The 26,835-nt window shown below is 38.9% G+C and overlaps 2 protein-coding genes and 2 pseudogenes across 2 annotated transcripts in view; 2 read left to right on the top strand and 2 right to left on the bottom strand.

Annotated features, from left to right (window-relative positions):
* The first annotated feature begins 943 nt into the window (after positions 1-943).
* On the top strand, positions 944-6,195 carry LOC140922623 (uncharacterized). Its single transcript, XM_073372607.1, has 3 exons — positions 944-1,107; positions 2,415-2,935; positions 4,214-6,195. Exons 2-3 carry the CDS (start codon positions 2,465-2,467, stop codon positions 5,162-5,164), a joined length of 1,422 nt encoding a protein of 473 aa, XP_073228708.1. The 5' UTR covers positions 944-1,107; positions 2,415-2,464; the 3' UTR covers positions 5,165-6,195.
* An 80-nt stretch (positions 6,196-6,275) lies between these two features.
* LOC140922477 (uncharacterized) lies at positions 6,276-8,154 on the bottom strand (annotated as a pseudogene).
* An 85-nt stretch (positions 8,155-8,239) lies between these two features.
* The window catches only part of LOC140922476 (uncharacterized), a 20,173-nt gene continuing 1,577 nt past the window's right edge, over positions 8,240-26,835 (top strand). Inside the window, exons 1-6 of the mRNA XM_073372457.1 lie at positions 8,240-9,025; positions 13,793-13,867; positions 21,983-22,024; positions 22,683-22,724; positions 23,063-23,125; positions 23,636-23,677. Of these exons, the coding sequence (XP_073228558.1) occupies positions 8,257-9,025; positions 13,793-13,867; positions 21,983-22,024; positions 22,683-22,724; positions 23,063-23,125; positions 23,636-23,677 (1,033 nt within the window). The 5' untranslated portion in view covers positions 8,240-8,256. The remainder of the gene's footprint in view (positions 9,026-13,792; positions 13,868-21,982; positions 22,025-22,682; positions 22,725-23,062; positions 23,126-23,635; positions 23,678-26,835) is intronic.
* LOC140922624 (uncharacterized) lies at positions 19,734-20,195 on the bottom strand (annotated as a pseudogene).

The raw sequence follows: 26,835 nt of genomic DNA, 5'->3' as shown, positions 1-26,835 counted from the left end.
GGCCTACAGGTCGATGGACTGGCTACGCCCCTGACTCGCCTACCTGGGACAACTTTCCTCCGTCATGCGTGACCAGTAATCTTGACAATTTGAACAGAATTATCCAATTTCTGAGCTAAATTATAAACATCAGAACAATATAATGTATTCTCTGTATACGATGATAATATTTTCCCGTTTTTTCGTGAATTTAACGTGTTTTCCATAGAGAACTTCAAGTTTTATTTCAAATCTTGGACGTTACAAAGAATATCACGTATGACGGAACAAGTCAGTAATGCTGATAAAAGTTGACCCGGGTGATAGGGTAACCCTACCTATGAAATTTGCTTGTAAACCACAGCTAACTTTAACACTCGCTAGGTTAACCCTCGCCAGGAGCCGCGGTAACCCACTCTCCTTGTAACAGGCCCTAACACAAGCGCTGTAAATCGATGGGAAAACGGTAAAACTCCTGCGCCTTACCAGAGGGAGGGAGATAGGGAAAAGTTTCTAAACGACATGAGATTACTATTAAAGGTAATATTAAATAAACTAGAGCTGCATGTTTAGTCCGTTTGAAGAGAAAAAGAACCTACCCGCATCAAAACCAGCCTACGGGCCTGTTAAGAGGGTGCATCCAGTTTAAAATATATCCAGTTTTGATAGTTTTTTGGGCGGTATACTATTTACCACTCCTTTGGTAGAAGTATCATGACACTCACTGTGTCTTCCGAATGTTGGTTTGCTGTTCAATCGCTTTATGTGACCGTGATTTATAACGTTGGGAGAGGTAAAAGTCCGAAGTCAGAAGTCGGAAGTCGGAAGTTGGAAGGCGGAAGTCGGAAGACCCTCCTCGGCTTTCGTAGTACTTGATGCCGGAAGTAGAGAAATTCCGAGAAATAACAAACTGAAACACCCTTCTTGTTGCGAGAGCTTCATATGGCCAGCAGACAGTCTTTAAAGCTTTTACTACACTTTTCAATGTTTTCTTAAGGACTTTAGAACCGATCGACATCATTTGAAGCGCTGTATAACAGTTTATAAGGAACTATAAGCTTAATTGTTATACCTCATTTGCAGTTAACAACAGGATTTCTATTGAGGTGTTCGCTGAAGCAGTACAAGGTAAGATCAAGTAGTATTATTTAGCGTGATTTAGCGGATGAGCACCTTTCTTGAGCCATTTTTGCTATAGCTGAAAGTCTAGTCAGTCACTGGAAACCTTCTTGATCTTCTTAGCTTAGCAACCGGACACGATCGATGTGCAAGGTTCAGATGCCGAACTTTTCATGAGCGGAACCTAATACTCTATTCAAATTGTCCTGCGTCATTAAATGTTCAAGGTAGAAGACATCGACCCATTATTTCTAATACTCCGACGCTGCATGAACGTCTGTGGTGTTTATCGCTCTCGATCGTCCTGAACTGTCTGAACTCACAAACTTCATTTCCGCCGGTTAATCGACATACAATCCCGGTACATTCTTCCGCTCGCTGATCAAAGCATATTTCAAGTGAACGCTTGAGAAGACACAAAAATATACATACACTTTATTCACGTCAAATGCACTACTTCCACTCACTCCAACATTAGACTACAAAGTGGCTCCGTGCCTATCGATTCCTGTCTACTGAACTCTACATCAATCCATAAATAAAGGAGGGTACTATTTTTTTGGCCAATTCTCAGTTAACTACTAATTTTGGTTAGCCATTAACTTTCACTTTCCTACAGGGAATATTATTCCGTCATAACCCGAATTTTTCTTCCTTCAGCAAGTCAATAACTTTTGGGGGTAGGCCTTACTAAAATCACGGTATAAATTTACATGAACTCTGCCACTAGTACAGTCTAACCTCTCCTTACGGACATCTCTTTTCTACAGACTGTTCGTTTGGGCCCAGAAATGCCAAAAATCATTCCCTACCTCTATAATTGTCTGTAATCTATAATTGTTTGCTCTACCCAAAAAAAGTAATTCTGAGTGACAGAGATTTCAAACCTCATGCTTTCGAAAGCGAGGAAGGGTACAAATTATTAGCTGTTGATCAGACCCTTCCTACAGTCTATAAAACTCGTTTGGTTGCACTCCTTTCTTAGTCCATTTCAGGTTCCTACCTTTTCCTAGCCTAAGACACTTTTAGTGGTTTTGGCTATCAGAGCCAGAATAAAGGTCCTCTTAGGAGGTGTACGTATGTCCCTTTATACTCTGAATTTTGCCATTTTATCCAGTCTTATGTTGCTGTTTGAAGGCCATGTGACTTGTCGGAACTTTACCCTAACAGGGCCTCAGAGTAGTATAGCTAATTTTGCAGCACAAGAGGTCACTACTATAATACAAATCTTTGACATTTTACCCCTTTAATATTGTATTATAGCAATTATAGTAAACCGATCTCAAAATAATATTGTTTCTTTTCCGTGCTTATAGATCAAGCTATTGAAAGAGAACTGAAGAGAAACATTGCAAGCACGTACAAAATGCAAAATTTGGGGGGCATTATTTGGTTTAGTTTCCTGCACATTATGCTGTCTCTTGCTGAAGACAATGAGGATGCAGATGTGATCAAGCGCTGCGTGTCCACCAACTCAGCATGCAGTTTCACCTATGCTCAAGTCTACAAAAGCTTAACAGAGAATCAGAACAACTTTAACATATCCCATGCCTTGTATCCTGATGGGGCAAAACCATCATTTCTTGTAAAAGTTAATGTTTATGGGCCCAATAAAACACACACCTCTATACCAGCAAAGTTTACCTGGAGTATACACTGTCTGTATGCCAATGCCCCTGGTCCGCTGGTGGAGATGTTGTCTCTTGGGTCCATCCTTGTAACATTTCGAGAACAAGAGCTCAACATACAAATTCCTGCGTTTTGTTGCAATATGTCAGGTTGCGATGAGGAAAGGAGGGAAATGATAAAAGGTTTTCTTATAAGGGCACAATTTGAGGTAAGTGAATATTTTGAAGGAATATTATCTATTGATGGGTCGTATTCTAAGTGCACTGGCAGATCCATGTGGAGAAACAGAGGGTTACACACCAAAAACCACTTTTCAAATGATTTTACAGATTAAAGAATGTAAGTAAATACTACTTTCTCTCCGTAAACATGATCAAATGGATGTCATGGCAGTGTCGCGAGGCGAGCACGCCACATAAGAATTCATAAGGGAAAAAATGCTAATGCTTTTAATCCTTTAGTTTCAAATGAATATGTTTTCTAAGACTCTTTTGGCTTAAATACTCGGTAAATTAACAGGGAAAATAACGAAACCTGCTTTAATATATTGAGGCGAATCGTGATTCGCCTTTCTTGCTGGAACTTAAAGTATCGAAACTTTATCTTGAAGATTTAAAACCAAATGTTTATACGGGAAGGCTCCGCTCCAAGGTCCAACCCCTTACTCTTTTAAATATACCATTTTTCACGAAAAAGGTACTTTCGTATACCTTCTATTGACAAATGCTACCCTTTCACATACCTTGTTTAAAACTTTGCAGTTTTAAGAACCAGAATTGAGAGATGTATTGCTTGGTAACAGCGTTTTATGACCCGTAGAACGGAATTTCCGGTTAGGTCAAATTAGTAACGTTATACTGTCACACTTTATGTTTAGGGGGCAAAAGAATTGGGAGAGCGGTGCGTGAAAATAATGCTTATTGTTTCCTGCTTAGAATGGCTAACGTGCTTGGAACTTGAGTTACTATACAGCCCCGTCTCAAAAATGGTACTCATTTTTCTTGTTAAGAAAGTCTTCCAAAAGGGCACAATGTTCAAATGGGTTTATGTTTAACTCTCACATGAGGTGCTATGTCGCGCAATGGTCAGCGACAAAGTTATGTGGTGGCCTAAATGTGTACAGCCACCTCTCCCCCAGGTAAAATCGCCCTTGGCAGCTCAGTTAAATGCTCCTTTCGGCGTTTCTTGTTACCCATAAGTTCTGGATAAAACGACTCGTTCCAAATGTCTACATGCCGTCTTCAGCAATAACCATACCCTAGAGGTGTAAAGGGCAGATCGATAGAGCTTTTAAGAATACTGTCCTTTGATGCCCCAAGGGGCAGGGCTGAAAGAATTTAGTTAGGGATTTAAAAAAAAATGTTCAAATGCACCTGTAGAACCGGCTACAGGGAAGTGATTTTGCTGTCCTCTCTCTTCTTTAACTTGAATTTTAATTTTTCAGTTTTACTGTAAGGCACATGTATTTGTTTTGTTTGCTCTACAGCTGCAGGATCTGGCTGATAGCCCCGCCATTCGAAATCCATCACTGAATACAGCTGAGTGTGTTATACAGGGTCATCAACCTGACTTTGCAACAGGACGAAGTGATTACGTCAGAGCAATGTTATGGTTGTCTATGTTTTTTGTAATATTTAGTGGCCCTTTGTTGGCTAAAAATATAAGAGATATAGAAGAGTTAAGTTTAGGAAATAGCAATTCTGAGAAGAAAAACAAATTTGAGGCTGTGTGTTTTTCTTTTTATTTCTTGTCATTGTTCAGCAGTTTGCTTATCGTTGTTGCCTTTGCGCTTTCAGTTATGTACTGGAAACTTGGGGGTACCTTTCACTTTACTGTTATTATAATAATAATTTTCGTTCTTAGTTCGCTAGAGTCCTTTTGTGTCATCAGGTGGTTCGAGTATGGTGACTCAAAGCCTTTATTTTTGTTAAAGATCTATGGAGGACATGCGATAAGCTATATATTCTGCTGGATTATAATTGGGATTAGGATAAATCCCACATGGGGGTTAACCATTGCTCTTCTTGTTTCCTCTTGTTTCGCTTCTGTCACTTATGCAAAGTATATTTACCTTGAAGAATTCCCCAACGGTAACAGCCACAGTACTGCCTGCTGTACTACTACCAATAGTTTTACCACTGGTATTGCTTCTAGTAACGGTAGTAATTCTAACAAAAATCCCACACAAGCCAAGGTCATTTGTGTAGCTTATTGTCTTGTTGTCCTGTTACTTTTTCTCGTAGTTATTTTTGCAGGGCACTCAAGTAGTGGCAAGGAAATGGCTGTAGATGAAGTGCTTAAAGCCACCTCGTTGTACTTCATCACTGCATTTATCTCATGGGCTGCATGGAAGAAGCATGTTTCGGCTGATGCTCTAAATATGATGCTCGAGAATGTGGCCCAAGATCGAAATATGACCATCGGCACTGATGAGTAACCTTCGAAATACAAGGATTTGTATGGGAAAAATACGATTGTTTCTGTAACCTTCGAATGTGAGAGGATCTGAATAAAAATTGGCTAACCTCACTTAAGTTGTGTAAGTGAGGTTTTAGCCAACTTTTATTCACATCGGCCTCTTCTCTCATTCGAATGTTACAGAAACCATCGTATTTTTCCCATACAAAACCTTGTAATTCGAAGGTTTGCTTTGAGCTTGGGCTTCCTGTGATGGCATCACAGTATCACATGGAATCACCAAAGGTACCCCAAGCTCACGACTGAAAATCATTGTTACGTAACAGAAATAAAATAAGGGTTTGTATGGGAATTTTTAGCGATCATTATTTAGGCAGCTGTCAAGGGGTCAAAAACAGCAATAAAAAATAATTTATCAGAACTTCTTACTTTGTCTTCTCGTTTTATTTATGGTTTTGGCCGTTTTAGTTCGATTCCAGTACGTTCCATAGTCAGGGTTGTGCTTTTTGTAAGAGATGCTTGTGGATTCATAACAAAGGACAAGAACGGAAAGAAAATTTTCGTACTCAGAGCAAAGATAGAACGTTATTCTGACTTCTTCATTGGTCGAATGTTAGATGAAGATAAAGGGAAGGAGGAAAAGCATGTTTGATCTGCTTTGTGGATGAACGTGCGGAACAATTGGCGAATCTTAGTTTACATGTTTTGCCTCATTAACATATGTCTTTAATTCTATGATCAAGCTAATAAAATTAAACCTGTCAATAATGAAAGAGCATAACAAGAAAATTTCAGTTATCTGTGAAAATTTGAGCTCGATATAACGAAAAGTTTCGGAGAAATTACGTTTGAAAAACTCGAAACTTTACAAAGAATGTAATATCCAAGTGTAACAGTTTTCCGTAATTTGTTTTTCCTTTTGCGTACGCTAATTAGTTTATAGTTCATTTCGACCTTTTGTTTAGTTTATTTGCGTGAATTTAGGTGTTTAGTTCCATGGATCAGCGTTGGCCCCCTCGTTAGCGTCTCTTTGCTCTTTCATCTTCATTAGCGCCCTTTTAGTTTCGGCTTTAGTTTTCTTTTCCACATGTTCGAGTGCATTTTTACATCGTAAATAAATAAATAAATAAAATAAAGTGTCTTTATTGTTCAAAAGATAAAATTACATATCTTATGTTACATTTAAATATAACAATGTTAATGGGCTAAAGTATGTCTCTAAATAAGATTAGTATATATATAGAAACAAATACAAAAATCGAATACAGAAAGTACACTATTTACAAAGCTGCATTATACTTAAAGACAATTCTATTAAAGAATGTATTCTTGAAACGGTCTGTGTGAATGGCGGGCATTGCGGGAGATTTATTCCTTAAGTTGTAGCTTGTAATCTTAGTCTCAGGGGAATTAGCTCTAAGAGGGTAGTTCGGGATACTAGAAACCTTCCCACAAATTCTATGATCTTGCACTTTAAGTAATTCACCTATCTCTAATTTCTTGGATATGTATCTGCGTTTAAAACATCGATTTAAAAACTGCTGGGCTATAGTTAGCTCTGCTTCGGAGGCCCCATACCGAGATAAAGCATAAGTAATATTAGGTAGAACTATGGTCTACTTCTGCTTGGCTACATCCTTCTTTTCGGAATCATCTGATGACATACAAGCATTTATTAGCTTTACATAACTTTTCTTTAATTGCAGTTCGGCTGAAATGTGAGACCTAGAGTGGTTACTGTACTAGTCTGTCGTGGTTCTGCAGTAAAATTTTCAGTTAGTTTAGGTCCGCGCTAAGCGCAGTTCTCGTCAGTGCTTTTCCACCAGTTTCTTTGCGTTTCTCCGCAGGCCGCTTTCACAGCAGTTTCTATCATACGGTGCATACACGGTGCAGAAAAAAGGTAATTTAGTGCAGAAAAGAGTAACAAACGTGACATTCTGATTGGCTGATAAACAAAGGAACTCACTGAGAGCCAATCAAATGCGCCATCTAAATGGCGCAAAATTTGGATCCGCTCCGGAGTAGTTTCGAGCAAAAACCGCAATGGTTGGCGTTTGCAGCACATTTGCTTTTGCGACCGAAACAACTGCGGAGGGGCTGAAAAACTGCTCTAAAAACGAAAACACTGCGAAAAGCACTGGTTTTTGTCTCTCTGTTTGGAAGAATTGGTGCGTAGATAAGGAAATTACTGATGAAATAGAAAATTATGAGCCGGCTGAGCTTAACACTTTGCTCGAGCATTTCTACGCCGAAGTAAACAATAAAAAAGGTAAAGATTATGAACCAGAAAGCCTTAAAGTAATGATGGCATCTCTTGATAGACACTTAAAGAACAAAGGCTGCACCCTGTTTATTATACGTGGCGAGAATTTAGTTCGTCCAAAGAGGTTGGAGGACAAAGCGAAACAGCTTCCCTTCGCCTTGGTCTTTTTTTAATGTCGTTTTTTTCTTGTTACTTGGGAGTATTTACAGTCCGCGTTCTTGTGTTTGCTGTTCTGTGCCATTTGCATGAGAAATTTCTTGAGTTTCACCGACAGTAAACATTGTTTCGCAGACGATGAATAAACAAGCCAGCTCTTCATGATTACTTTGGTCATTGATGGGAAATCGCTTTCAGTCGAATGCTGCCTAGAAACAGAAAATGCGCCGTGACGTCAAACTACTGTATGACGTCATGTTAGACACCACCGGATTTTCGCAGGTAAAGATGAATGCTGCGAGTTTGCAGCTCGCTAGGATGCACGCGCGTGCGCGTGCGACGAGATTATAAACATACTCACTTCGCTTGGCGCTTCGCGAGGAAAAAGCTAAATGAAAGAAATCGATTTTTGAACTCTTGCCACGAAATCAAGATTTTGCTCGATTTTTCCTGACCGTCGCTCTTAACAATTAACAGACCTTAACAACATTGCGGCACTTACACATGCCTGACATAAAAATTTCTCACATACCGGTAATACAACGACGCCCAAGTGTACGCTCCGATAGCGTCTTTTCTTGTCGGACCATGTGACCGGAAACACATTGGCCGCGCGGAATAAAGAGGCCTAGGGACTACAGCGCAAGTACAGTTAAGTACAGCGCACGGCGTACCTGCTTCGTTCGCAATAAATGGATCAGCTTCCTAAACTCAAAGGAATTACTTCGAAGAAAGAGCGTCGATTATATCAAAACGCAGACGTGCTGGGAGTGTGTCTTGTGGCAAAACATGCCGCTAGTACTGGACGCCACACAGGGCTGCGTACTGGAAGCGTAGTACGTGGTTTGTACGATTACAGCAAAAAGAAGATATTTTTAGTTACAAGCGAAAAGATCGTCCGAGAGGAAGAACTGGATGACCTGAAGAGGAGAAAGAACGTGTTGAACGCGAGCGATTATACCTTGTACTTCTTATCAAGTAGTGATCCTCATTCGCACAGCGAGCAGCCGAAAACTTATCAGCTGCAGGATGTAACTAATCTGACTAACTCGGAGGAAAAAGTAATTTTCAATTTCGGTCTGGTAATCATTCCTATTGCTTCTGAGAAACTGAGTGAAAACTCTGGCCTAAAAAAAGTTCGACCTTTTGCAGCCAATAAAGACGTAACCGGGCTAAAAGACCTAAACGATTCAATCTGTCAAATTGTAGAGGGAAGCACTAAAAGTATTGATGTGAAATCGTACAAGATCGAATTCATTGACAATGAATGTGCTCTATCTCTCCCAGAAAAGGAAACTACCCATCGTTATAAGAATTGGACAGAACTTACTGCAGATGGGGCCATAACCAATCTTCACCCCTATGGAGCTGTCATCTTAAAGAGTGGCCGTGCTGTTGCTGTTCTCAACTTCGTGGATGATAAAATTTCTTCGGTGTGTCTGTCAGAAGTGCAGTTCTCTGGTAAGTATGATACGAATGATATAAACAATATGACAATCTGCCCAAGCTGCTAGGAAGTAGGGCAGTACTTAGGGTGTAACTTATTGTGTCAATGAACCGGTTTGCTGTTCCATTTTATTCTGTCTCATCCTTGGAGACCCAGGGGCAGTCAGTCGGGCTGGGAGAAAAGGCATAATGAAAGTTTTCAAGCACTGATGGAAGAGCCCCTGGGTACCGACTCTCACTGGACCATTTCCAAACGGTCAAGTGAATGCTGGCTCCTGATTGAGCATAAAAAATGCTTTGTATTATTGTGCCCAATCAGCGAACAGTTTCTCCTGAGTTCTTTTCGTGAGCTTGTACACGACGGCTATTATCTTGCCACAGTTGCCCGGTTCATTCTACCGATGAGTCAAAAAACATTTCGGATGCTATCAGCAGGAGCAATTCAATTTTCACTGAGAATAATAGAAAGTTTAAGATGCAGCAGCCACGAGAAAGTACAAAAAGCAGCAATAGCTTGACAGGCAAAACAAGAACTTTGCATGTGCATCACGCTTTTTTGTACATTTGTTTTCCGTCACTGCACGACTACCACGTGAAAATGCCTAATTTAACTTTTTGTGAAGGACAAAAACAAGCAATGACAAAAATTTTATTTCTCTTTATGACTGGATTTGGTTGATAGAAATTCAGCTCCAGAAGAGTTCACTTGCATTTGACAAAGTAAGCGAGTTGAAATAACCATGATAGAGACTGAAAAAATGTGAATTCACTTTTCATGCGATGTTTTCGTGGCTGTCAGCTGTTGTGTGATCTTAAACTCCCTAATATTTACGAAGACATGATCGATGCAAGCATGAATACCTGTTGTAAGCTCAAGCTTGTATTTTTGGAAAAGTGTCTTTAATTTTTGGGTAGACAATATTTTGAAATGGAGAGTTTGCATTTCTCTGGTGCATGAGCCAGACAAGCCATGTTTGAGCTAATAGCTGTCGTGTATGAACTCACGAGAAGAACTCAGGAGATGCTGTTCGCTGATTGGGTACAATAATACAAAGCGTTTTTTGTGTCCAATCAGGAGCCAGCATTCGCTTGACCATTTGGAAATGCTTCAGTGAGAGTTCTCTGTGAAAGATATTATAGCCTGGGAAAACATCTGTTTCTCCACGCTCTTCACCGCTAGGGACGTTTCGCGCGGACGAACGTCTGTGACTCAGCGACAGAAATTCCATACTGATGACGTAAAATATGTCCAGAATCCGGTCAGAAGCCTTGATTGGTCGACGGAGTAGTTACATTGTTTTAGCTATTGTTTACGAATGACAGACGAAAGACAAAAGGCCACAAAGGTCAAATGTAAACGCGATGAATCTCTAACTAAACAGTCAATATTTGTGGAATATAGTCTTCTCTAGAACAAACATTTGAGTTTTGCTGGAGCTCGTTCACAGATGAACACAACACTTTACCAAAATCGACCAGGAGAAACCTAAAATTGAATAAATTTACATTTGGAACCCCATGAATTCCGGATTTATTAAGTAAACATCAATTTGCGTCATCAGTATGGAATTCCTGTCACTGAGTCGCAGACGTTCCTCCGTGTAAAACATCCCCAGCGGCGAAGAGAGAGGAGAAATGGATGTTTTCACAGGCTAAAGATATTAAGAAGAATAAAAATTCAAGCCAAAATACTCATTTTGTCCTTCTTATGTTTTTTGCTGTTGATGGACTAAAGTGGTGAAATCAGAATCGGGATAGTTTATGGGGTGCAGGGAGGCTATCTTTGTTGACGAATTAAGTGCTATTGATTTTCCTATTTTTCTCCCATTTTTTATTATAAAGTTTCCTGCTTTTCCTATTTTTTGAGCAACTATGCCGCTGGACACCCTGGTAAGGTTGCTACTAAGTTTCTAGCATTTTATCTGGTTTGGGATTCAAGTTCGACAGGTTGTGGCTTTTGGTCAAATCAATTTTCATTTCCATATGAAAATCCTTCCATTATAATAGCACTTCACTTCATTAAACGAAAGAAGCACTCTTGTATGAATTATAAGTTCCTCACGTTTATGTCAGAAATTGTAAATATTAAGTGGTCTGCACGATACAATGATAATGAAGATAATATTAATAACAGTAATAATTATAATTAATAACTATTAATTTTTGTGAAACATAGGCATGTAAAAATTAACGATATATTATATAAATAGCACCTGCATGGTTTTTATCATAGTGTTTGTGCATGGAAGATGATTTACTTTTGTGGCCAACCAACATACCTACCAGAATCACACAGGTTACATTGAAACTGGTACACTACGCACTGTTGATTTAAGCCACTTATGGTTTTGTCTCACAACCGTGGAGGTCCTGGCCAATTTTCTTACTCACAAATATTGGTTGGATTATTTGTGGTATATGGAGCTTAAAACTTAGATCTTTGAACTGAGGCTTAACAATTTTTGCCAAATCCTGGTCCTCGAAAGGTATAACTACCCGAGTCATGTCACAACTCGTCATTTCCACTGAGGCCTGCAATGGCTGAAGGTCAGCAACCCTCGAGCTGACAAAATTGTTAAGGGTGGAGTTGATAATTAATGTGCTGAGGGTACTTCAAATGTGAAAACAGAGACTTCAAGCGCTCACACTCCTCTGAAAAATAAAACCATATTGAGGACAAACGGTACGCAAGATCAAGCATAGTTTTAATAATAAGCTTTGTTTGTAACTGTTGTCAACATGATTATGGTAGTGGAGAAGTAGACCAGTATTAGTAGGCTTCACGTACACCTTAGTCTCAATTTGGGGCACTCGGTTGAAAAGCTGGGTTCCGAGGAAGGGAAGCATCCCATCCTTTTCAGTCTCCATATATTGTTAAACTGACAGCAGAATGGGCTGGTTAAGAGTGTTTAAGAAATCCGTAGCTGTAGTTTGATCAGGCATTCCATTGAAATGTCGGAACAATATATTGTTACTTATTAGATGTCAGTAAGAATTAGACCATTAATAATGATAATGATAATAATAATAATAATAATAATAATAATAATAATAATAACAGCAGCAGTAGCAGTATCTGATTTAATTTTTTTCAGTCATAATTCTCGCTGAACGAGGTGAGTTTATAATCTTCTCGCGTGCAGTGTGCGCGGCTCACGTGAGGATCATAAGTGGAGTGCAATTTTCGCTTTGGTCGTAAATCTTTCTCTTGGTTTAATCACTGCAGTTGCCTAGCAACAAATCAAAAACAAATCCTAAAGACAGCATTCAGCATGATTTCATTGTGCATTTTGGGTTTCCAGGCAGCACGGCCACCAACTAGGGCTAATTTTATTCATCCTCTGTTTACTGTATGTTGGCAAATCACAAAGTATTTCTGAGGCAAATAACATCAGGCTCCAAACACAACAGCGTCCGTTTGGACAAGTGGCTGGAAGTCCTTGCAGTGGAAGATTTAACACCAAATGAATGGTGACCTGAACTTCAGCGAGAGCAGCGAAGAAGAAGACTAGTGCATTCAATTTGAGTAGTCTATATAAAGCTTGAGAGTATGGATAAACATGGAAATAATGCAAAATGACTTTGAAATACTTGTTTAAGCTATTTTTCCTCACGTGTATCTTTGAATTCATGATACATACAGCTGATCCACAAGGTTCAAACAGTGTGAATGGCAGAGAAAAATATTTCAAAGCTATTAATTTTAAATAATGTACTGTACAGTGGTTGCATGGCCCAGTGGTATCGAGGCCTCACTTTTTGCGCTGGAGGAAGTTGGGGTGCATGTTCAAATCCTGGTGGGGCTACTTCCATTTTTTTTTTCATTTTTTTTCTTTCATTGTATTTTTACCCTTTGGCTAATGTTTCTGTTTATTCTCATTGCTTTTAGCTTTGGGAGATTTTTGTGATAACATATTTCTAGTTTTAGTAGTCTATCTCAGAGCCTGGAATCACTAAAGCTGTCATTGTTTTTTAAACTAGCCAGGGTTTTTGTATGTTCTAATTTTGTTGACCATATTGTCTGAGTGATGTCCTCATGGCTGTCAACCCCCCACATCTTTAAATATTGAGAATTGATAGGGAAGGGATGATAGATGATGTCATAACGTTCAGCACATGATGTCATTTACGCACAAAAATAGTCGTTGACTCCGATTATTATGAATTTGCGATGACACAAAACATGCAAAAAAGATGTTGTTGGCATTGTAACATTTGACCTGATTGGTTTACTTCCCACCAATCACATCATTGCTTATATTACAATGGCATACCGGAGTTTTTTAAGAAAACGTTTGATGTTAACGGTTAAATAGCTCAAACAACGCAAAATATTTGAAATTTTATTGTCAGAAAGTCGAGTCTACAAGAAATGGCAAACTTCGGCGATTATCTTTGAGATTTCAGACTCTAATCTTGAGTCCGGGAAATACGGTCCAAAATCTGGAGTCTCCCGGATTATCATCCTGGAGAGTTGACAGCCCGGTGTCCTCAGCTGCTAACATTTGACCAACTGGGTAATTCCATTCAGGTTTTTCTATAGAAGTTGGTAAACTTCTGTTTGTAGCACCATTTTTGAATAGTGTCTGCCTAGTGCTCCCCATAAAATGAATGTCATGTTATTTTGAGCTGAGTTTAAATTACTTAAAAGTACAGTGACTGTCCTTTTGGAAATAATTCAATTTTGGTCTGTTTGACTGTTCTCACACATTTGTCATCATAGAGAAAAGATAAATATTAATGGTTCTATGTCATTTTCACTGATGGTTTTTTTTTCTGTAGAGTGTTTTCGCAGTAAGACCAGCGTAACTGATGGAACTGATGAGTCTGAAAGGGAAGATGGTACCTCCTCTGAAGGTAGGTGACGGTGAGTTAGCCCAACAACAATGCCTTAGAAATTCTGCAGTCTTGTCAATCAAAAATAATGCAAGAGCTGAGTGGCCATGTATTTTCAAAACTATGTTGATCATTGTTCCTATTCATTATCCTGAATAACAGTAATGAAACACCTTAGACTTTGACTGACTTTAAGTGTCATCAAGTGTACTAAGGAAGACATTTTGCTCCCTTGCAAAAAGAAGCTGATACACAATTTAGATGTGTTTCTGTTTAAAAAAACCTTTTTAAAAAAATCATGTCTTCAAATCGAAAAATATTTTGAGAGAGGATCTTGTAGTTTATATAATTATTATTATGAAAATAATAATTTTTAGGTTTTGGGCTTTTATCTCAAACTCAGATGACTTGAAATTTTCTGCTAACTCAAATTAAATTTTGTTTCCCTTGGACAAAATTTACCCTGATAACTCAAATTCTGAATGTAGAGCTCACCATATCATGCACCTATATATGTCCTGGGTGAACGTAGTCCTGAATAGGACTGTTGTTGTTGACAGTGACTGACGTTTCGACAACCTTTGCGGTAGTCATCTTCAGAGTCAAAGTGAATTGTATCACGTTAGTTGATGGTATTGTACTCTGGTTATTGATTTGATTGGTCAATTACGTCGTGATGTTATTGGTCGTCTGTCAGTTAAGCCGTGATGTTATTGGCTATGAAGACTCGTAATCAGTAATTGGTGCGTTTCGATCCGTCTATTGTCACAGTTAAACAGTCAATTTGACTAACAATAGACGACTGTTTAACTGTGGCAGTCATACTGCCCGCAGACAAGGGACGGGTGACTGTTGTTATGAACAAGACAGACTACAACGACAAAATGGACTCGCTTGTTAACGACAAACCGAGCTACGAAGTCCTTAAACGAGACCCGCTACCCGCACTGCAACGTTAACTTAACAACAAACTGCTTACACTGAAGAAAACCGACAAGATCGACTTTCGACGCTACAAAAGACTGAGGTGTAGTGTTCCGCAGCCACCCAAGCTGTATGGACTACCAAAACTACACAAACCCAACATACCTATGCGGCCCATAGTTTCGTTCTGTGGGTCCCCAACCTACCAACTGTCTAAATACTTAACTAACGTACTGAAACCGCTGACTGACGAATCTAGACACAAACTACAGTCTACTGAGAACTTTATTGACGCCATTAAGACAATACAGATGCCGGACGACCACAAACTAGTGTCCTTTGACGTGAAATCGCTGTTCACCAGTATTCCACTTCAACTGGCTCTAGACTGTACTGAGAACGCTATTAAGAACTCTACTGTTGAACCACCACTACCTACAGACGACATTATGGACCTACTCAACCTCTGTTTGACTTCGACGTACTTTCAGTACAACGGCAAACACTACAAACAGTTACACGGTACAGCTATGGGCTCTCCAGTTTCTGTTGTTGTAGCGGAAATTGTCATGCAAAACATCGAGGAACAAGCCCTAGCTACCTACACGCGAACTGTACCTCTTTGGTTACGTTACGTTGACGACACATTCACCGCCGTACACAAAGACAGAATCGACGATTTTCACGAACGCCTTAACAGACAGAACGCGGACATACAGTTCACCAAGGAGATCGAAGAAAATGGTAAGATACCTTTTCTAGACTGCTTGGTCACTCGCGACAACAACAAACTCAAAACGACTATTTACAGAAAACCGACACATACCGACCGATTACTAGACCAGTTTTCGTGCAACCCGACCTCTCACAAGGCTACTACTATCCGGACTCTGACGAGACGAGCGCAACTAGTTTGTGACTCACCTGACAGCCTACAAGACGAGACTGATCATCTTAACAACGTTCTTAGTGAGAACAATTACAACATGGACTTTGTTAGACGGAACACTCACAGTCTCACAGTAACACTGATTCCAACACTCAGACCAACTCTGACCCTGTTACGACAGCGAGTATACCGTACATCAGAGGCACCTCTGAAACTATTGCACGTATATTACAACCTTACAATATACGTGTTGCACACAAACGATAACCACTTTACGGCGACTTCTTACTAATGTCAAGGACAAAGACAAACCGGAGGACAGACAGGGAGCAGTATACAAGATCAAATGCTGCGACTGCCAGGCTTCTTACATAGGTAATATGACAAGCTACCCAAATGATATGACAAGTTGCTAGGAAGAAGGGTAGTACTTAGGTGTAACTTATTGTGTCAATGAGATGCAGACTTAAAGGACTTACATATTAAGGCGCCTTTTATATGGAGAAAAGTTGTCATGGGTGGAAGGGTCACCTGCCTACATTCATTCATTCATTCATTCATTCAGGCGGCCTCACCCACCTACCCTGTCGTGTTATTGGTTAAAATAGGAACCTTTAGATTCGAGGACAAGAACAACTATGAGTACGAGATTTAACTTTCGCATATTCTCAAATAAGGTCCCCAGAAAGCTTCTTTGTACTTCTTTGTCACCAAAAAAATTAGCACTATTATCTTTACTGGAGGAGGTTAAGCCATCATCCAATTGCAAAATGATAAAACCTTCAACACTTTATGACTTGTTTCCGCTACCATGACATTCTCTCTAAAACTCCTAGCAGAATGATAATAATAAAGGTAATAATGAATAAAATTATGAAACTTATACAGTACAGGCCATGGGTATTGCAGCACTTACACGTGTGTAAATTGCGTGCAACATGGCGGATTAACATGCAAAATACACACAAAAAACGCATATGTTTTATTTAATGCGAACAATTAGATGCAGCTTAGATTACACGCGAGATGCATGTATTTATCGTATAGAAGTTTCCTCTCTTACTCCTACATGCAAGCTGTATGTATTTTTTAATGGCAGATAACTAAAAGAAATCGTAAGATGCTGATGGATCACAGTCTCTTCACATTTAAATTTCAGTAGGAACTAATGCGTTTCGATTGAAAACGGAAATAATTTTGAATCATGTTTTTCACTTTCAACATGGCTTTATTATAGCAATCTATGAAAGAATCTTTTTGTAAGTTAGAACTGAAAAGTTGCAGTCTTCTTCATACAATGTAGTCAGCAGTGTATTGTGTGTTTTCATTTAGTTTGTCATTGTGTGACCATTTGTTCAGCCAAATCGAATCAAAGGAAAATTTTTACCGGATATTAATTCCAAAACATTTAAGTTTAACCAAACTGTAGATACATGTTTTTAAAGGTTGACTTTTGATTAACAATGTCGCTAATTCCTTGGCGGGACGGGGTAAAGTTGAATGTGGTATGCTTTTAAAAATATAAAATTTCACATAAGCGTACACACGTAGTTCCCGCCATCGCGAGTGCCTGTGTTTATTGTACCTAAATTTATTTGTCAAACCTTGCCGTCAAGAAACATGAGTACTTGTTGCATTGTGTTAATTTTGGGGTCATTTATGTAACGTTTTAATGAGGAGAAGCTTGTAAAGCAACAGTTTAACCAAAGAAAAGTGTTCCATGTGAAACAAGCAATTTTCACCATTAAAAAGGATCACATTACATGAGGAGATAAGGAAAATCTGATGTTGGGGAAAAAATCTAACCAGCAATGCAAAAATAACCATAAAAAATAACTACAAGCCTAAGTGAACAAAGAGGCAAGGAAAACAAAGCTATTTATTTCAAAACCTGGCCGAGTTTATAACAAAATGAAAATAAAATACCAACGTGCTGTACATCACATGTCCCTGAAAACATTTCAAACAGCGCAGCAAATTATTCCAAGTTTCAATTGAGTAATGAAGAGCCTCAGGAAATTTTAAAGGCGGTTTAAATATTATTAAACTACACAAATATTTATCAACAGTAATTTTGTAGCTGGACTGGTAAGAGAAACGATCATTCTGAGTTTCCCCCTAAATACGACTTGAGGCTTAGGGCCAGAGGTAGCTCAGAGGTCGTCGTTCACCGCTTGACCAAAGATGAAAGTTGTCAAATACGTGCAGTCTACGTGTAAAATTTTACTCTCAGTTTCCAAAAGTTTGCGTGTATTTTGCTTGTATTTTTTACACGCTTGTTTTGCGCGGCGTGTATTTCTTGTGTAATTTGCGTGTAACTTGGCGGATTTACACTCAAGAAACACGCGTGTAATGCTGCAATGCTTGTGGTGGCCTGTACTGTATTGCACATACACAATAGAAATATTTTCATATGTTCATTACAAACGATAATTTAAGAATAAGTCAATTAAAAGCTATCTTAAGAAAGTACATTTTGAGAGCTCTCTTAAAAGATGTAAGGCTCTGAATGTTTCTGATCTCTGCCGGAAGACTGTTCCACAGTTTGGGAGCTGCCAATTGAAAGGCTCGGTCAGTAAATGTAGGTAGGCATCGTGTGTTGGCTTGTACCAACAAAGTTGCTAGTCCATAGAGGCACTTGTCCATAGAGGCATTCAATTCTGTATTTGATTGGCAACCACGGCGAACATGTATGCGTCAAGCATGTGCAGCTGGATAAGTTATCATTTTCAAATCGATTCATCGCATACGTGTGGACGGGCCAAAATGATGCAGAAACGCTATGTGTGGACGTGAATTTTTTTCGAAAGGGAGAAAAAAAGTTGCATTTTCAAATGAAAACGGATACGTGTGGACAGGGCCTAAATTTGGTTGTTCAAAACCCAAGAGTTCTTAACGAAAAAGTTTAGCTCAAAACTCAAAACTCAAAAACAATTGGGCAATTAATGTTTTTAATCTCATTGTTACCCTTGTAAATTGTTTTTGATGAAGTGACTACTGTGGAATGGCGAAGTTAAAAGGAATTTTTAACTTTATTTTGTCAAGTATGAGATTGTTTTTATGACTTTTAAGATGAATTTTAATGTTACTGTAATTTGAAGACAGTTTTCAACCATTTCTTTATTTATGCTTATTTATGCTATTGAAAATGTGCTTGTCCAATGGACAAGTCATGTCAAAGGTTTACATGTCCGAACTAAATTTCTACCGGTCCCAGAAGATCGGACATAGGTTTTGGTGCCACTGATATTATCCACCAAGGCTGAAGGTTGAGATGGATAACTTCCTATCCTCTGAGATCTGCTTAATTCCTCACATCCTCCTACTAAAGCCAAATTCAATATTAATTTGTTTTATTATTCATTCAAAATCGTTCTAAGTTTTGCACAACATTTCTTGCTCATAGACTTTCCTCAAACCCTTGGCCTATTTCTCCGCATGGTTTCAAAAGTAGATGTTTTTCCTTGTAGATACTCCTCTAAAATCCATCAAGCGATAATTATGTTTAGCGTATTCTTGTATTTTGTCTGTTCTGATTTATAAGTGTGAAAGGTTTTAACCCAGGAGTCATTTTAAAAGTAGGTTGAGTTTGATCGTCCCGGTGAACATAGTCCCATCTATAGAGCGTTTTCACTCACGTGGCCAGCATCTATGCAAGTTATTGGAACAAAGGAAAGCGTTTGCATAAGAAAAGAGTTCAACTCCCACAGGACTGGTTTGGGACACCATCATGGCCGCTGTTTCATTGTTTTGGGACACGAATATGGCCACCGTGACGTCATGTGAAAACACTCTATTCTTGATAAGCTTTCCTTGCCATCTCTCCTCAGATACCGTTGATTGTATCTCCTGCTGGTGGGCTTTGTAGATTGCCTGCTCTACCTTCTTAGCTTCCACTTCTTTACCATTGGTGACAGCAACTGGGTTAGGGAAGTTTAACCACAGCTGTAGATCCAGCTCCTCTGTGTACTTCTTCGCATCTCTAATATTATTATTATTATATATAAGATATACTAGTGTTTCTCTCTCAACATCCTAGTCCAAACCATGGACTTTGGGAAGCAGAGAAGGTTTCTACTTGATGAAGAGGACCCGCCTGAGAAGGTGGGATGTAGAAAAGAGAGTTATTTTCTGGAGTTCATGTATGTTGATGTTGCCAGGAATTTTGTTGGAGTAGTTTTCCATGTCCTTCTTGATGGTGCCAAGGGCTCCCATAACCACCGGGACTGTTGTTGTTTTAAGCCCCTACATTCACTCAACGTCGATTTTCAAGTCTTTGTATTTGTTAAGCTTTTCCATGGTTTTGACTGAGGTGTTGGTGCCGAGGGGTATAGTCATATCAGTGAGAAGGTAGGTTTTATCCTTCTTGTTCGTTAGCACAATATGCGGCCTATTAGCTGCTATGTTCCTATCAGTGTGGATGGGCATGTCCCACAGAATAGTGACACGGTCATTTTCGGTGAGAGTCTTGAGTTCATGCTCATATCATCGTTCCTTCACCTCAATGCCAAACTCTTTGCAGATCTTCCAGTGCATGTGTGCAGCTGCCTTGTTGTGGTGGTGGATGTATTCAGTTTTAGCCAGTTCAGGGCAGCTAGAGACCAGGTGGTCAATGGTCTCGTCAAAACGGCCACACAGTCTACATTTTGGGTCCACGTCAGGCTTCTTGAGGATGTTGTGTCGGTACCAGCGTGTTGGGAGGCTTTGACCTTGGGCTGCCATGATAAAGCCCTCAGTTTCTGCCTTGAGGCCAGCTGCTTTTAGCCATCTGTGGGTCTTTGTCTTGGTTCACGTCAACCTGTTTCACCTGTTGTGGGTATTTTCCGTGGAGCGCTTTTGATTCCAACTTGGACCTGAGCTGTTGGTGACCCTGGTGTTTGGCCTTGGCCTTTGTGCTGCAAGCATAGGTGGTGTTCGCCTCATCTTCTGCAGGTGGTATTTCAGGCACTCCCAGTTCACGACTGAACTTCATTGACTGTCTGCTGACGGAGTACAAGGATTTCCTGTCGTCATGGTCTTTGACAAAGTGGAGGAGGGTGTCCTGCGTCTCCTGGAGGTATTTGTCAAGACAGATAGTGGTTGGCTTGAAGGAAAGCTCCAGTTGTATGAGCCCTCTACCTCCTTCAGTTCTGGGCAGGTACAGCCCGTCCACGTCAGATTTGATTGTTTTGATTTTATTATTATCATTATTATTATTATCATTATCATTATTATTATTAATTAGAATTTTTGGAATTGGAATAATTATGTTGTAGGATTTTAGGATTGTGTTGAGTCCATGTAATGTGCAGATGAAAGTTTCTTTTCCTGGATTGAAATTTGTGCAATGCAAACCAATAAATATTATTGTATTATTATTATTTTTATTATTATTGTTGTTTTATTTGCCACACAATAATACAAAAAGATTTACAAATAATATAGGATAAATAGAAAAAAAAGTGGCAAGGAGACCTAACAGAAACTATAGGAGCTTATGAGAGGTTAGGCCTCCTCGAACTACGGGCTAGAGCTGTTTAATATCAATTGAAAAAAAGATGGCATAAGGACAAAGATGAAAAGATCTAAGATTGGTTTTCATATTTACATAATAATTTAATCTTCAGTATTTTCCTAAAGGAGGAAAGGGATTGAGAGTTGATGACCTCATTTTCAACTAAATTAAAAAATTTGGGTCCTTGAAAAAGGCAAGAACTTCTTATTGTTTGTTGGATAATACGCGCAGCAGACAGTAGGCCTGGGAATTTCTTGTATTATAAGAGTGGAATTGATTGCTTTGGGAGAAATTGTTATTGAACCTTGGAGATAAGAATGAATTTTTGCAAGAATACATAAATTGGCCCAGTGGAACAAATGGATATCATTAGATTTTAGTATACCGAGTTCCTTGAGCATTGAAATGTGATTTATTATTAATTCTAATAATGCGCATTTGCAGTTAAAATAGTTATAACCTGAGCCACGCATACTTCTAGCAATAACGCAGTGCAAAGAAAGTAGTGTCCGATACCGGGGGCTAGTGAATTTTGCTATTGCAGGCTAGTAAACGAGTTAGTAGAAAAACTCTGAATATCTTAGACAACTGGAATGGTTATCCAGAAAATGTTGAAAGGTGAAGAGTTAGAAACCTCTATCATTTTTAAGGCTTATTCCTTTTGTTTATGACAATGTTTATATATACATGCGTCCAAGCAACCCATGTTTAAATGCAGCATTTCAAGTCATTTATCTCATGAAGTGTTGTCTGTTCTATGTACACAGGGACAATTGTCAAAGTATAAGGTTACAATAAATAATAATCCGTGTAATACCTTTCTTTATAGGAGATTCCATCACAGCAAACATTGGGGATCCGCTTAGAGATGGTAATTATTTGTAAAAAAAAGTTGGGAACTTCAGAATGCAGCATCACTTTTAATCTCCTACCAAAAAAGCCGTTAGATTATATGCATTATAAGACATTCTTTTCCAGATTAAACGAGCCACCAAAATTCACAACTTCAGAAGTAACCCTATTTGCGATTCTGAATATCTTAAACAACTGGAATGGTTATCCAGAAAATGTTATCCTAAGCCTCTCACGAGCTTTAGAAATTTGTGGGCAATATTTCCTCCTTCGAACAGATATTTTACTGAAAAACGTCGTTGGGTGCCCCTTTTTGTTCTTGTTCTTTCATCCACCTAATGTTCATCTTATTTCAGCAGCAACCCAAGTTCAACCTGTCCTCCATAATCCAGAAAACAGCAATGCAATACAACCCGATGGTAAGTGCCGTGGAGTTTAAAGGTGAAAAGTTAAAAATTGTTGAAAGGTGAAGGGTTAGAAACCTCTATCGTTTTTAAGGCTTATTTCGTTAGTTTATGTCAATGTTTGTATATGCATGCGTCCAAGCAACCCATGTTTAAATGTAGTATGTCAAGTCATTTATCTCATGAAGTGTTGTCTGTTCTATGTAGACAGGGACAATTGTCAAAGTATAATGTTACAATAAATAATAATCCGGGTAATACCTTTTTTTATAGGAGATTCCATCACAGCAAACATTGGGGATCCGCCTAGAGATGGTAATTATTTGTAAAAAAAGTTGGGAACTTCAGAATGCAGCATCACTTTTAATCTCCTACCAAAAAAGCCGTTAGATTATATGCATTATAAGACATTCTTTTCCAGATAAACGAGCCACCAAAATTCACAACTTCGGAAGTAACCCTATTTGCGATTCTGAATATCTTAGACAACTGGAATGGTTATCCAGAAAATGTTAGGCTAAGCCTCTCACGAGCTTTAGAAATTTGTGGGCAATATTTCCTCCTTCGAACAGATATTTTACAGAAAAAAGTCATTGGGTGCCCCTCTTTGTTCTTGTTTTTTCATTCACCTAATGTTCATCTTATTTCAGCAGCAACCCAAGATCAACCTGTCCTCCATAATCCAGAAAACAGCAATGTATCACAAGGACCCGATGGTAAGTGCCGTGGAGTTTAGAGGTGAAAGGTGAAAAATTGTTGAAAGGTGAGGGGTTAGAAACCTCTATCGTTTTTAAGGCTTATTCCCTTCAGGGTGCAAAGAAAGTGATTTTTAAAGCTTGCCATTCGGGCAAGCTGAAGCTAGCATATACTAGCCCAAACGTCATTTCAACTAGCCCCAAAAACGTTTTGATGAGCAGAATTGATTTTACAGTTCTTCTTTCATTTGAATTCCTCAAAAAACTTCACTCGCCCGTCGGGCAAGTTAGTTTGAAAATTCATTAGCCCGATAGCAAAATCCACTAGCCCCGGGCTATTGGACACTACTTTCTTTGCACGCTGCCCTTAATTTATGCCAATGTTTATGTATACATGCGTCCAAGCAACCCATGTTTAAATGCAGCATGTCATTTATCTCATGAAGTGTTGTCTGTTCTATGTACACAGGGACAATTGTCAAAGTATAATGTTACAATAAATAATAATCCTGGTAATTCCTTTCTTTATAGGAGATTCCATCACAGCAAACATTGGGGATCCGCCTAGAGATGGTAATTATTTGTAAAAAAAAGTCGGGAACTTCAGAATGCAGCGTCACTTTCAACCTCCTACCAAAAAAGCCGTTAGATTATATGCATTATAAGACATTCTTTTCCAGATAAACGAGCCACCAAAATTCACAACTTCATAAGTAACCCTATTTGCGATTCAGCTCCATCATCAAAGTGTATTCATTATCCGTTTTACTGACTGGTTAGGTGCGTTGTTGATAATTCATGCTCAGTTCTCTTTCCTTTAACTATTATTTCGGTTACGGTTTTTTTTCACATTTAAGTTAGGTTAAATATTATAGAGCTTTTTATAGAAAAACAAGATCGGAAAGCTTTTAAGAAAATTTCTTAACTTAGCACCCACCTTCTGCGTGAGCAGATCCCTAGTAAGACTAAGGCCATCAATTATAACTTACGCAACCAGAATAGCGTTCGCACACTTATTAATACAGAATGTTTTAAGAATACTTTTATCAATACACTTATCTATAGATATAAACTCAATATGTAATAAGTTACGTTGACGTTTATTATTATTTTACTTCTCTTCTTGGTGTGAAAAATTTGTAACGATAAGATATGTAGTTTTTACAGGGTGTCAAGCGAGTCCTGTATTCTTAGAAAATCCTTTTTTTTTTCCAGACCTTTCCTGTTAAGTCCTATAAGTTGAGCAAATTCCTATATTTTCCTATTTTTAAGCTTTTTTATTTTTTTATTTTTTATTTTTATGAAAAAGGCTTAAGAGGCAGTCTCCGTAAAAACCGCCCACTCAATTTCACGTGGTAAATAATTTTGCCTGAAACTCTGGCAAGTGAAAGGCATTATCGAGACTATAACTAAAATAGGTTTGCTTTGATTTACAATAATTTTCTTACCGTGCTGGGGGCGCTAAGTATTTTGTCCCGCCACAGCCAATTTACACGTCTGGAAAATTGAAAATTAGGCATTTTTGGCGGCGCTGTAAAATGTTTGGTTTGCACCATCTGCCAATGAATTATATACCTATTTATAGGTAGACACCTCTAGGTTTACATGAAAGCAATAGTTATTCGCTAAGTTTAGCTGAAAAATCAAGCAAAATATGACCCCAAATAATTGCCTTGGAGCAAAAGGCCAAAAATGACCCCGGTTTAAAAGGTTATTTCTGACGTTTGGGACCTAGCTGAAAGCTGTAGACCAAATAGACAAAAAGATAGACCGTCTGTTATTAAGAATATACAAAAACCCCTGTACGATTTCAGTATTTTAAAAGTTATGACCGTTTGTATCAACGCATATGCGAGCTTCTGCGATATTTTCAGCTCTCGCGTTACGGATCTATCTCCAACAGATTAGGTCAAAAGAACGGCTTACCTAATTCATTACTAGTAGTGACTCACAAATTGAGCCATATTCCAATCCCTGAGATGCCAGATTACATAAAATTGCAGTAAATGTGCCAGTTTAGAAGCTGCTGGTATGCGGCCATATTTGAATCGGCCATGCTGACAATCCGAAGCTCCAAACAGGTGATACTGTGTCACGTTTCGAGCTAAATAGCTCGGTAAAACAACTTTCCAGAGGTGAGAGTTTGGTCGAGAATCAGAACATCAATTAAGCAGGTTTCATTTTGGGTCAGAAAATTGAGATTTAAGTACTACGACTTCGAATAAACCTTCCATTCAACCAGCTCTACGAGGTCGAATGCAGGTTGACACGCCAAACCGGAAATGCAGAAAGCCGGAAATACGGAAAACCGGAAATGCGGAAATCCTGATAATCCGGAAATCGACAAATCTGAAGTCAGTCAGAAACCGAAGAAACCAAGATAGCTGCATTTGTTTAGGTCTTCCTTCTCGACGCTGAGAGGCGTAAAAAATAAAACCTTCCAAATGAGGAAACCGTAGCTCTTTGATTTTTTTCAGTAAATTGAAACGCCGCGTTTTCACGATCGATTGCGTTTGGAAAATATGCTCCATAAGAAACAGCAAATGTCATTTACCAGTCACAAACGTGCGATGTGCGTTAGCATATCACACTTGTGACTCATCCTTCACATAAGTTGGCTATATATCGAACTGGAGATGATCCCTGAGGCTCGGTTGTCAGCATGAAGGCCCTTGAAAATCGCTTATTAAAAGCGGATAAATAGTCCCGGCCTGTGAGTAAGTTTATATTAAATCGATCATTACTTAGAGAGGGGAGGGGAGGGCTTGAGCAAATGGAGGAAAGCCTTCTTTAAATTTTACTGACCCTCCTCCTTGTAAAGCAGATTTTTTGTTATTCTCTTCTCATCTTATCTCGTCCCTTTGACAATCAGAACTAGGTTGACCTCCTCCCAATCTTTACCAGTGCTAAAGAGGAAAAAATCTTTAGTTAAATCAGTAGGCAGTTGACAGCTTCCATTACTAGGCATCCAGTAATAAATAAAGCAGCAAAGTTCGCCTTTGGACGTGGTATATATGCAACCTGGTATTTTTTTTGTAGGAAAGGGTCCTGAAAGGATCATAGTAAACGGTCGAACAAAGAAAAATTTTATGTCAATTTAAAATTCATTCCGAGTGCATAAAACAGCTGTTCGTTCCAGAGGGGACATTTTTTTCACGGTATCATCACGGATAACACGGGAATAGCGGATAACACAAAGCACGAGAAAGTCATTTGGAATAAAGAGGATGACTTTTGCAAGAAACTCCCATTCAATCTAGAGCTGCTTTGAGAGAGGAGTCAATTATGTATGTGTGTTTAGAGCTTAAGACCAATATTTAAACCTAATGGTACACTAGGGGGAAAGGACATACATACTTTATTGTTACCTCCCCAAAGGGGCTTTTCAGGAACAATGATTACCGTATTTAAAAATATCACATGTATTTATTTATAGACTGTTCACCTTTCCCTATTTTCCCTTAAGACCCTCGAGATCGAAGTCTTTGCGTTACGGGCGGCCATCTTAGATGAGTGTCGAATCTACTTAGGGGGCGGGGGACGGTTTTGTAGGAGGCGAAAAAAAAATTTTTTTTCTTGCCCTCCTCCCCCTAGAGCTATAATCCCCGACGCCCGCCCCCTCGGTACATTTGAAAATCAAGATAGCCGCCATTAATGGTAGGACGCGGTCGATCTCGACGATCTCACGGAAAAATAGGGGACTGTGAACAGTCTATTAGGGCGACGCTTTT

The sequence above is a fragment of the Porites lutea genome, chromosome 13 (assembly GCF_958299795.1).
Source record: "Porites lutea chromosome 13, jaPorLute2.1, whole genome shotgun sequence".
Classification (NCBI taxonomy): domain Eukaryota; kingdom Metazoa; phylum Cnidaria; class Anthozoa; order Scleractinia; family Poritidae; genus Porites; species Porites lutea.
Note: the sequence above shows the minus strand (reverse complement) of the source record. Positions and strands in the feature narration are given on the sequence as shown.

Excerpts from the sequence above, each read along its gene's own strand:
- LOC140922623 (XM_073372607.1), top strand. The coding sequence starts at position 2,465 with ATGCAAAATTTGGGGGGCATTATTTGGTTTAGTTTCCTGCACATTATG. Across the intron at positions 2,936-4,213 it reads TTATAAGGGCACAATTTGAG|CTGCAGGATCTGGCTGATAG; the intron begins GTAAGTGAATAT and ends TTTGCTCTACAG.